At 39.6% G+C, this 13,211-nt stretch overlaps 1 protein-coding gene across 1 annotated transcript in view; it reads left to right on the forward strand.

The window, feature by feature from the left end:
• FRAS1 (Fraser extracellular matrix complex subunit 1) overlaps positions 1–13,211 on the forward strand; it is a 461,640-nt gene that overhangs the window by 310,647 nt on the left and 137,782 nt on the right. The window contains exons 30-31 of the mRNA XM_081241677.1: positions 3,018–3,171; positions 10,818–10,996. Of these exons, the coding sequence (XP_081097803.1) occupies positions 3,018–3,171; positions 10,818–10,996 (333 nt within the window). The remainder of the gene's footprint in view (positions 1–3,017; positions 3,172–10,817; positions 10,997–13,211) is intronic.

The raw sequence follows: 13,211 nt of genomic DNA on the forward strand, positions 1-13,211 counted from the left end.
GCATAGCACAGGGAGATCAGCTCAGTGCTTTGCGACCACCTAGAGGGGTGGGATAGGGAGGGTGGGAGGGAGGGAGATGCAAGAGGGAAGAGATATGGAGACACGTATATGTATAACTGATTCACTTCGTTATAAAGCAGAAACTAACACACCATTGTAAAGCAATTATACTCCAATAAAGATGTTAAAAAAAAACCCCAAAAACCTAAGTGTCCATCAGTGGATGAATGGATAAAGAAAATGTGGTTGTATATACAATAAAATATTGTTCAGCCTTAAAAAGAAGGAAATCCTGTCATTGGTGACTGCATAGATGAGCCTTTAAAATAAGCTAAGCACAAAGACAAATACTGCACACTCACTTATATTTGTAACCTTAAAGAAGTCAACCTCATAAAAGCAGGGTAGAATGGTGGTTGTTGGGTGGAGGGGGGGAAACTGGGAGATATTGGTCAAAGGTACAAAGATCCAGTTATAAGAGATGAGTAATTCTGTAGATCTAACGTATAGCATGGTGATTATACTTAATAATACTGTATTGCATACTTGCTAAGCGAGTTGATCTTAAGTGTTTTCACCGCACACAAATATTTATAACTATGTGAGGTGGTGGATGGCTTAATTAGTTTGATTGTGGTAATCATTTCACAATCTATACATATATCAAAACATCATGTTGTACACCTGAAATATATACAATTTTTATTTGTCAAGTATACTTCAGTAAAGCTGGTGAAAAAATTAAAATGCAGATTCTAATGCAGAAGGTCTGAGAGTCTAAAATTCTAAGAAGCGTCCATATGTTGCTGGTCTCTGAACACTGACTTGCAAGGAGCACTGTCTCCTAAAACTTGACACTTACACAGGAGTTACAGAGAATTGTACTGATAAAGTATAGTCAATATAGAAATGCAGTAGGAGAGACATCAGGGCATGCTGCTTATTTACTTGCTTGGAATTTGAAAAAACACACTGCCTCATTGGTCCAAGAATGTGGTTGCTGTGTGTGACTGATCTCCATCACATAATCAAACGTGATGGACTGCTGCTATTAGAAAAATTTCTAGCAATTAATATTCCTGGGTCCAAATGCATTATGTTATATTAAACAGCTGGAGTGAATAGGGCCCTTTCCCCCAGAATTCTGGTAGGTAACATGCAAAGTTCTTGGCACACTTTGATGTTTTCATAAATAATATGGCAAATCAATTGTTAAAGAAAAAAATTCTGTGGGATTTTGCCCCTGAGCACCAATCACATAGGAGGTACGTTGGCTGCTGTCCTCCTGGGCACTGACACTTTCTTGGTGATTGTGGTGAAAATAGCTGTCACCACCTCCTGAGAGGCGCAAATGCTCTCAAGTGACAGCAAATGAATATTTGTTTTCTTCTGTTCTGAATATTCCCCTCTTGGGAATGCTGTTTGCTCTGTTCTGTTTACTGGCATATTTGAAAGTAATAGCAATAATTTAGAATAACATCCCTTCTGAAATGCCCTATTTGAAAACCTCAGATTTACCGATTTTGAAAGTATGAAAACTGAACACAGGCAGCCTCACTGATCCCATTCTGTGGAAAATGTCAGTTAGGAGGCTTTGGAAGAGGTGTGCACCTTGCAAATCAGCACTTTTTAATGACATTAGCTTTAGCAATTAGAATGGCTGCCTTCTCAGGGGCGCTAAGTAGGTGATTTTTTCCAGTCAGCTATTCCCAACTGTTGTTTCTAAGGGCTTCACTTTCAATCAGTCATCGAGGCCTGTCAGTTTGGCCTTTGTAGTGTTTCTGGAATCTGTTTCTAACTATTCATTCCCACTGCAATCACCTTTTCATCTTCTCTCACCTGAGCCATTATGAGAACTTGTTAAATGGTTACTGCAGCCCCAGATTCACGCCACCTCCAGTCCCTCCCATCTCTTGCTCCTGGAGGTTCTCCAAAACCCAAACCTGATCATCCCATTTCCTTCCCTGAAGATTCATGTTGACTTTACAGTGCCTACAAGCTAAATGGAGACTTACAGCACAGCTTCTACCTTCTACTAGCCTACGTTAGGGGTCACTTTTTTTAATTCTTTTTTTGCGGTACGCGGGCCTCTCACTGTTGTGGCCTCTCCCGTTGTGGAGCACAGGCTCCGGACGCGCAGGCTCAGCGGCCACGGCTCACGGGCCCAGCCACTCCGCGGCATGTGGGATCTTCCCGGACCGAGGCACGAACCCGTGTCCCCTGCATCGGCAGGCAGACTCTCAAGCACTGCGCCACCAGGGAAGCCCAGGGGTCACTTTTTATTCACCCCCTCCCCTAGCTCCCTAGACTCTGCTTGCCCAGTCACTTGGATATTTTATTAAGCACAGGGTGCATTGTCTCATGTCTTTGCTTAGGCTGGGCCCTCTTCCTGGAGTCTGTTTCACTTATCCACTTAGAAAGCCCATTCTTTGTCATTCAAGAATTAAATGGTATTTCCACAGGAAAGCCTTCCTGAGCATTCCTTCCCCAAAGAAGAAATCTCCTTTTTCCTTTATTCTCCCACAGTACCCTGCTCAAGCTTCTTATAGATCATCACTTGTGATGCAGCCTAACTATTTTATGTGTCTGTCTGCCCCACTAGACTGTAGGTTCTGAAACTGAGGTCTTATTTCAGCCAGCCTTATATACCTCAGGCCTCTAGCAAAAGATCTGGCATATAATAGGTGCTTAATGAATAGTTCTTGAATACAGGTGGATGGGGAAGATGGAAAGACAGGTAGATGGACAAATGAAAGAAAGAAATGGAGAGACTTAGTCTTCCTGAATGATACAAGTTATGTGCTTATGATAAATTAGGAGAAAAAGTAGGATATACAGATACATGCATATATCTACACATAATTACACATATACTGTTCACAGTATGACTCTAAAGCTATGAATCTCTCTTATTAGGCAATCTTTAGCAGCAATAGGACCTAATAACTTATGTTTTTAAGGACCGGTATTTTCTTTTTTTTGCTTGGACCTAATTCTGTACTCTCTCTTTATTCTAGAATGATAGAGGTCTTCGACTTGTGGCTAATTCAGTGGTGTGGGTTCCAGAAGGCGGGATGCTGCAGATTACCAACAGAATCTTACAGGCTGAAGCTCCAGGTGCCAGAGCCTCAGAAATCATCTACAGAATTACACAGGACCACCCCCAATTTGGTAACTCTTTTTTCCCTTGTCATGATTTCATCATTGCATTCAGCAGTCTTGGACTTACTTTTTTTTTTGCTTTTTAATTTTTAATTGGTATAAAATGATTTAAAATGATCGGTTGTTATTCTTCCCCCCAGTTAAGTTTAATGAAGCTGCATTTAAATTAAGAGGGTACCTTCATCTTTAAGGATGATAGTAAAATAAATTTTGGACATGAGTCACTAAGATAAACACTAAATCTTTGATGCAGATGACCTTTTATGAGGTGCTACACAAAATGAGTTAAACAGATACTGTCCCTAACTTCAACATTCAGAGAAAATGCTAAGCCTTTAACAAAAGTGAAATGAACATGGATTTAAATTTTGAGTGGAGAAAAGCTTTAAAAAATACAGGTATTTTGCAAAACAGGTTGAGTTCATTTATTTGGATCTTCTCTGGAGTGTAGTCATGCATTAAGTATGCTTGGAGCCTCCCTAGTCTATGTAGGGGACACACTCTGCACATCTTCACACCCTCAGGTCAGAGGAATATTTTCCAAGAAAGTATCCACAAGGCAAGTGAGAGCAAAAGGGAGGCTCTCCCCAAATCCTTTCTTTTGCAGAATTCCCGCCCCTTCCTTTTTCAGTCACAAGTTGGGCCGAATGGGGGAGTCAGGGTGTTTGTGGCTGGGGTGGGAGCATCCCTAGGTCAGCTGTTAACTGTAGGCAGAAGCTCAGAACATGTCTGGAGAACACTTGCCTATTCCTTTATAGCCTCTGCATTAAGTTGACAAGGGTCAGTTATTTTACCTCCTCAAACTAACACAGAGATTAGGACGGTTCAGTGGCCAGTGACTAAATGTGACACCCAAGGGTGGGGATGGTGCAGGGGTGAGAACAAGCCAGGAGGTGGGGCTGACCAATGTTGCACTGCCCTTGGCAGCTTCCACAGGGCCTCCTTCGTAAAACGGGAGAATAATTCTCTCAGTGAATGGTTTGAGGGTTAAATTTACATACTCATTAAAGTAGGTGACATACAAGAAGTAGTCAGTAAATGTTCACTCCCTTCTCCATCTCTTCTGTACAGAGAACCTTCTGTCACTGGCTTGAGATGGGGATGGGGGTGGGCAGATTAACTCACAGACTCTGGTTGGCCCTTAGTTGGCTCTCCAGATCCTTGTGTAGTCACAAGATGTCAGAGCAAGGTCTGCTGTCTGTGTAGATACAACATCCTTGGGCATGTAACACAATTCATAAATTATCTTGGATTTGCAGGGAAATTTAAATCCATATAACAATTCAAATTTAGTAAGAAGCCTTAATGAACAGTGAGAAAATGGAAGCTTCAGGTTTCCTAGGTTCAAATTAGTACTCTTTTTGTTTAACTTAGTAAATCTAAACAAATACTACCAATATCAAAAGTAAATTGTGGGCTTCCCTGGTGGCGCAATGGTTGGGAGTCCGCCTGCCGATGCAGGAGACACGGGTTCATGTCCCAGTCCGGGAAGATCCCACATGCCGCGGAGCGGCTGGGCCTGTGAGCCATGGCCGCTGTGCCTGCGCGTCCGGAGCCTGTGCTCCGCAACAGGAGAGGCCGCAACAGTGAGAGGCCCGCGTACCGCAAAAAAAAAAAAAAAAAAGTAAATTGCTTGTCGGGAAATTATCCACACTGTTTTTCAAATTTATTAACTTACTAAGCTTTCAGAACATTCCTTTCCTAACTGGATATTGAGGTAGCTATCCCAGACTATCCATCTGTCTGTCTGTCTGTCTGTCCATATGTCACATTAGAAGATGGGGCTTTCTCAGATAATTTGGTCCAGTGGAGTGGTTAAAGATCCGCTTCTTAAGTCCCAGCTCTGTTCTTTTATTTCTGTGTGGTTCCACTAGCTGCAGCAAACCTCGAAACCCATAACAAGCGTAAATAGTGTTCTCTTGTAAAAAGGTCTCTTTTCAGCATGGTAATATACCTTATTAAATTCCAAACATAATAAGTATTGATGGCAAACACATCAGGACCCAGTACAGCTTCTACTATGATTTAGTTCTCTACAAATGACTTCAGCACTCAGCTCCCAGTGCATTTTGCTAATTACATCATAGATTTCCCTACTGATGAACACAAGCTAAATTAACACAGGAGCACTAATGTACCCTTTCACCATTATTGTTGTACAAGAAGCCGTGGCAGATGCTGGCAGTTAGTTACACAAACATTAGTATTAACTATTGGCCATTTGGAATTCTTGGACTTGCTTTTGTACAAAGCCACACAACCAGGGTGTGTTTCCAAAGAACTCAGCTTTCTAATACCCCACGCATCCCCTTTAAAGACAGAATAATCACAATAGCTATCATTGCTATATATATTATTGGTATGCTAAGTAATGTAAACATAGTATAGTTAAACCTAAAATTTAAGTTTTAAAACAACTTCATTTTACAGAGAAAGTAACTTATTAAAAGTCACCTGGCTAATAATATGTCAATACAATGTCAAAGCTCAGGCTTTCAAACTCCACCTTGTGTCCCGCCCAGAACATCACCGCACTTCTTGAGACTTTCTTTTTAAGAAAAGACTTTACATAAAAACATTTCTCAAGATCTCCATTGTTACTTCCACTTCTAGCAAGATAGTAGAGTATGATAACCCATCATCATCACCTAGAAATGATGGATAAAAGAGATTCAGAGCTATAAGGCACTCATAGCTGACCTCCCAAGCATACAGAGAAATCTCCAAGTGCCAGACACAGGGAAGGAACTGAAAGCCAGTCTGGGCAGGAGCTGATGGCATAGCTTGCCTGAGGGGTTGTGTGTGTCTCAGTAACCTGGGAGCTTGGGATTTAATGCCCGTGCAGAGACAGAAAGTTGGAATTAAGACAACAAGCTCACTAGCACAGAGAGATGGCAAAGAAATTTACCTGTGTTTCTCAGGGCTCAGAGGGAGCAAAAAGAGTCTGCTGAGAATTCAGAAATTCAGGCCTGTTTCTCCTGAAGATCCAAGGTCAAGTTATACTGTGTGCATAGTCTGAGAAACCCAAAGCTGAGGCATTAATATGAAAATTGACCTCAGGCCAAAGATACTTCCTGGTTCCTTGCAGAAACTAGTAGAAACTGCTGTGGAATGTCCACCCTTAACTCCAGACCACACAAGATTCTCACAGATAAAACCACTGAAGATTAACTCAGAATTCAGAATTACAGAACATATGAAGAAACAATCTATAGTACCATAACTAAAACAAACAAGAAGATTAAAACCCCAAGGTTTCAAATGAAGGAACAAGCTTACAAAAACTATGAAATAAGCATATTTAAAAAGATTTAAAGACACAAAAGAAGGGATCGAAACTGTAAGGAGATGACAAAATGTTATAAAAATAAAAACAACAGGCAGGTAGGTTTTTTAAAAGAAATAATCACCTGAAAATGAAAAATATATTCATTAAAATTGCTTGGTGTGACAAATAGCAGAGAAATAACAATCTGTTTTTCCTCAGGTTTATCAGATTTTTTTAATTGTATATTTTCTGTGGTGAGGAAAAAATTAACTTTTGTACTATTTAAAAATAAGTACAGAGTCCACAAAGGCATTGAAAAGCATAATCTAATCAAGAATTTATAGAATTATAAAACAGTCAGTCTAGCTGGGCTGTCATTTATTATAGTTGCATAACCTTGAGGAAGGCAGGTGGACCCCATTGAGCCATAAGTTTCTTTGAAAGATGAAGCTAGATAAGTTTTTAACTTTTTATTTTAAAATAATTTTAGACTTACTGAAAAGTTGCAAAAATAGTACAAAGAGCTCTTGAATATCCTTTATCCAGCTTCCTCCATTGTTAACATCTTACATAATCATAGGACAATAATCAACACCAGGAAATTAGCATTGATACAATTCTATTAATTAGTTCACAGACCTTATTCAACTTTGCCATATTTCACCCACTGATTTTAAGCTAGACAATGTTTAAGTCCTTTTCAGCTCTAAAAACCTTTGACTGGTTTGATGTATTAAATTCTTTACCTTTGTCTTGAGCATTAAAAGTCAAAAAGTTAAATTTCCTAAAGATAGCCCAATATCCCAATATTCCGTTTAAGTATTAAATAGAACAATGCGGAATTAAGTGATTTTTTAAAGCCATTTCAGCTTGATAAATGCCATGTAAGTAAGCCTGATTGTGACCCTTTCCTACTATAACTCTCTTAATTAACTTCTTCCTATGAACATAATCCTATTTCTGTGTGTTCAGAGCTCCCTACTGGTAATAATCAAATCGCATTACCCTTAGGAACCATTCAAGAGTGAAAAAGGAGGTGGGAATGAGAAGCCCACTTAACGCAAAACTTTTTTTTTTTTTTCATTTTTTTGGCTGCGTTGGGTCTTCATTGCTGCGCGGGCTTTCTCCAGTTGCCGAGAGAGGGGGCTACTCTTCATTGAGGTGCAGGGGCTCCTCATTGTGGTGGCTTCTCTTGTTGCAGAGCATGGGCTCTAGGCGCACAGGCTTCAGTAGTTGCAGCGCACAGCCTCAGTAATTGTGGCATGCGGGCTCTAGAGTGCAGGCTCAGTAGTTGTGGCACGCAGGCTCTAGAGTGCAGGCTCAGTAGTCGTGGCGCACAGGCTTAGTTGCTCCACGGCATGTGGGATCTTCCTGGACCAGGGATCGACCCCGTGCCCCCTGCATTAGCAGGTGGATTCCTAACCACTGTGCCACCAGGGAAATCTCAAGATTCTAATTCTTAATACCTATTACATTTTCCCATAAAGTTTCTTGGTTAAAATATTGAGTTCAGTACAAAGGAAATCACTAGTAGATGTTATTTTCTGTTTTTTAAGCCTGGACGGTTTTTTAAACCTGGATTTTCATATATTTAAAGAGTCATCTCCTTGATTTTGTCATACTATGATAAAAGCAGAGGTGAGGTATTATGCAAAAGCTCTCACCTCGATGGAGTGAACCCTACAAAATATTGGTATTTCTCCCTGTCTATTCCATGGGCTTGGCACAAAGGTACCTTGTATTCATCATACTCAGTGCTGAACTCTAACTCTTCATCTTTTCTTCTACCAGCTCATCCCATTTGTGGCATCGCTTCCCTACACATCACCCAACCTAATAGGTGATCATCTGATTCTTCCCTCTTTCTTACCCTTTACAGCCACATTTGTCAAGTTCTGTTGCTTCCACTTCCTCAATGATTCTTGTATCTGTTTATGTGTTTCCAATCTTACCTCTGTTGCTTTAGTTCAGGTTCCCATCTCTCATCTGGATTTTACAGCAGACTTATAGTTGACCAAACTGTCCACATAATTGTTAGCCACTATTGTTATCATTTTTATAAAATAAAGTCTAGCCCCTTTAACAGAACTGTCGCATATATTCTGTGTTCTAAATCAGTTCGTGCCATTAACCTACTGAAAATCTCACAGAGACTCCCAGTTGCTTATGGGGCTGATCTCAAGGGGAAGGAACTGCATCTTACTGATCTTTGAGTCCCCCACCCCAAAGGGCTAACCACAGTAGCTAGCCCTTAACAGGTGTTCACTGACTGTTTACTGAGTTGAAATTAATGGGATTAACCAGCATCCTATGATTCCTGTTACTTTGCATAGTATCGCAATGTTTTTTTTTTTTTTATCTGAAAAATAGGTTTATTTCATTAGGACTTGTTAGGAAAATTCTGCTTTGCTTTCCTATTATAAAGCAGAATAGCCAGGAAATTGGCATTTGAATGTTTTCTATTTTTCTACTCTCTACATTTTCACTGTGGAAATCTCCTTTCAGACGATTTTGCAACTACTCACATTCATAAACAGTCCACATCCTGGGAAAGCATGTTTATTAGCAGGATCTTATGAACAGAAGTTGAACCAGGGAGAGATGGGTAATGGAATTGGTGATTTAGGTATAAATGAGAAACAGTACAAGAAAGAAACTGGAGTGAGTTGATTCTACACATGATTATTTTAAGAAGAATATTGATGTTTTTCTATTACTTCAGTATTTCATCACTATCCAGGATATTATGTGCATTTTTAACTTGAATTTAGTGCATATAAATATTAGAATGAGTATTTCCTTTGAATAAGAGAACAAATTTCTCTGGGGTAATCAAAGTGCACTATCAATTGCCTGATATGTCTAGGGCACTAAGATCTGGGTATCATCCTACAGAACATTTAAAAGATGTATGGGGCTTCCCTGGTGGCGCAGTGGTTGAGAGTCTGCCTGCCGATGCAGGGGACATGGGTTCGTGCCCCGGTCTGGGAGGATCCCACATGCCACGGAGCGGTTGGGCCCGTGAGCCATGGCCTCTGAGCCTGCACATCCAGAGCCTGTGCTCCGCAACAGGAGAGGCCACAACAGTGAGAGGCCCGCGTACCGCAAAAAAAAAAAAAAAAAAAAAAAAGATGTATGCAGCTTCTCTTTCTTTCTTTCTCTCTCTCATACACACACATATACACACACATTCTTCTCTCCCTCTTACTACTGAGCAGTAGAGAGACTTCTTTCAAATTTATTGTTAGATGCATTTTCATGAGAACGTGGCTTCTGTTTTTAGCAGTTCATCCATTCTTCTCCTTGGTCTTCACTTGAAGGCATATTCTCCTTGGGAAATTTTGATTGTTTCTATAACACCTTTGTATTTTCAATCTCACTTTAAGAAAATAGTAGCTTCAGGTTAAGAATAAGCAATAGAAACAGATATGTGGTGTTGGTGGTGATGTTTAGATTTAGATTTCATTGCTTCAATTCTAATAAAGTTTAGAAAATGAAGGAGGAAAAAACATGATCAGTTATTTATCAAGGTAATTGTTGGTCTGTGAACATAAAATAACCATGATGGGTAACAGAGTTTCATGACCAGGAAAATGAGCTTCAGATTCAAATCCCAGCTCCTCCACTTTGGACTTGCGTGACCTCAAAAAAGTTATTGAACTTCTCTGAGCATAAAGAACTTTGTCTTTAAAATAGGGATGATAATAGCATCTTCAGAAGGGTTAAATAACATAATAAGGATAACCAACATTCTTCTTAAGCACCTGTGAAGTATGTACTATTATTCTCATTTTACCAATGAGGAACAGAGACTTATAATACCTAAGTAAGCTCACCCAGCTTGATGTGGTGGAACTGGGTTTGAACCACTATGTAAAGTGCTTCATGCAGCACCTGTCATATGCATTCAAGTGTTAGCTATTTTTATTTTCATTGTATAGAACTCTTCCAAGGATGATTTTTTCTGAATTTTTTCTAATTTCCCCTTGTGTTTACACCCAAAAATTTCCTGGTTGGAACACATTTTCTGTTCATAGACAGCTGTGGGTAGAAATGAATCCATTCAATGCCCAGTATTTGCAGTGCTCATGACTCTTTGGGTCTCCTTATATCATTTTAATAGATAAAAGTCAGTAACTTCATACATGAATTGCCCTCGAATGGCTTTTAGCTCTTTTAATTGAAAGACTGGGAGTTTTATGTCTAAAGGTGGATTTTATGATATCTGTTGAATTCTGTATTAATATCTTGTCCTTCACCTTGGATAAAAATAAAGAAGCACATCATATCTTTTCTGTTAAAAAAAAAAGTGGTAGAAAAGGAGACGAGAGCTCTGATTTACCTTTACTTTTCCCAGGGGTCCTCACTAACTGTGTGGCTTTCCTAGGGGAGGTGGTCCTTGTGTTTAATATGCCTGCAGACAGCCCTGCAGACGAAGGGCAGCACCTTCCTGATGGGAGGACAGCAACTCCCACCAGCACGTTCACCCAGCAAGACATCAACGAAGGCATCGTGTGGTACCGGCACTCAGGGCTCCCAGCCCAGAGCGACTCCTTCCACTTTCAGGTACTCTCTGCTTCCTGAATTTTCTGATGTCTGGATAGTCTGATGAAAACCATCACCCTTATTTATAAACAACTCAGGTTATTTTCTGTGATTGCCTGCAAGTCACATTTGGGAGAAGAAAAAAAATGTAACTAGTAACATTGAGAAATTTTTTTTTTAATCTGTCAATTCAGCCTTCTGGGTGTCTCTCCAAGCAGAGTCATTCTACAACAAAGAGGTATATAATAGATAGTGGCTAAAGTGTTTGGAAAAAAGTGTTTTCAAAATGTTAAAATACCACATGGAGAAAAAAATCTTATTTTCTTTTTTCAAATGTTTTTGGAACACTTACCATCTTATGATAAGGTCATGGACTGAACAGCCAAACCCATTGGGTTCCTGTTTCACTTCTGCCATGTACTAGCTTTGGGAAAATTACTTGGGCAAAATCCTTGTGCTTCAGTTTCCTCATCTGTAAAATAGCATTACTGTAAGGATTTAATGAGTTAATACATATAAAGCATTTAGAATACTGCCTGTTACCATGCAAGGGTGTGTGACTACCATTTAAGAAGATTGGTCAAATACCAGTGCTGTAGACTGGATGTTTGTGTCCCACCAAAGTTCATATGTTGAAATCCTACCCCTCCACATGATGGTATATGGAGGTGAAGCCTTTGATTAGAATTAGATGAGGTCATGAGGGTTGTGCCCTCATGAACGGGATTAGCATACTTACAAGAGTCATAAGCGTGCTTGCTCCCTCTCTCTGCTGTCTGCCACGGGGAAACAGTGAAAAGTTGGCAGTCCACAACCCAGAAGAGGGCCCTCACTAGAACCCAATCATACAGGCACCTTGATCTCAGACTTCTAGCCTCCAGAGCTGTGAGAAATAAATTTCTATTGTTTATAAGCCACCCAGTCTATGGTATTTTTGTTAGAGTAGCCTGAGCCAACTGAGGCAACCAGACTATAAGGTTGGTTTAATTTATTCTCTCAATAAATTAAAGAACAAGAAATTATTCTGGGCACATTCCCTGACTACTATGAAGTACAATTAGAAATTAATAATAAAAGGGCAAAAAAAATCAAACCATTTGGAATTCCTTAATAATTACTAGTTTTAAAAGGAAATCAAAATGGCAAACTATTAAGAAATATTGATCAGGAGGAAACAACTTATCAGAACTTAAATGACATGGACAAAGTAATACTCGGAAGAAAATCGATGGCCTTAAGCTCTTATTATTGAACAGAAAAGCATGAAAATTAATGGACTAAATATTCAACTCAAGAAGCTGGAGAACCACAGAGAAGCCAAAGAAAAGTGAAAGGAAGGCATTTATAGAGGTAAAAGATGAATTGACTAATTATAAGATGCTAGAATTAGTAAATAAGTACAATACCTGAATCTTTGGGAAGACCCATAAAATTAGACAAACCTCTGTCAAGGATAATTTGGAAATAAATAATGGAACAGAAACACAAAGGAATGAGGAAGTATGAATGAGAAAGAGCATTTAAGCATAGATACAGAAAAGATTTTGGGGAAGTGTCAGGGAAAATATAAAGAAGCCCTCATGGTGATCAGCCAAAGCAACATCACAGTCCCTCTAAGTCTGAGCCATTCCCTTTGTCTAGGAATCCAGTAGGGGATAAACTACCACGATAGCTCACCTTGTTAAAATTATCATCCATTCTGCTCCTGATGCCTGGTGTGTACATCTTCATTGTCTGACTAATTTATATTGTGTAAAAAGTGTGCTTCCCCAGAGAGCTAGTTGAAATAAACCTGGAAACAGTTAAAATGAGATTATACTGAGCACACTGAACTGAATGTCCAACGAGTGAGTAAACATTATGTGCCCTTTGCCCAAGTTAATTTTTCAATTTTAGCACCTGGGGACTCAACAGTCCTCAAATAATGAGTCAGAATGGAAGCAAAGACCTCAATCAAAAGAAGTCACCTCAACAAACTAGAATCCTCAGATCTGCCTTTGCCTTCATCAGTATGAAGTACATTATCCGTATGGAGCATTTCCCTGGAAAGTGATTCTCAGCACCTGCTAAAATGATATTTGATTGCTTTTGCAAGCTGGTTACTAAGTGGGTTATTATAAAATAGCAAAAGCTACTGATTTTTGTGAACAAATTCGCTAGAGTTTAAGACTCTAAAAGCATCATTATTAGAAAGTGATTCCCTTTGGAGGGTCTTCACACATTCTGCTCAAAATGT

Source organism: Mesoplodon bidens (genome assembly GCF_964165515.1).
Source record: "Mesoplodon bidens genome assembly, chromosome: 1".
NCBI lineage: Eukaryota > Metazoa > Chordata > Mammalia > Artiodactyla > Ziphiidae > Mesoplodon > Mesoplodon bidens.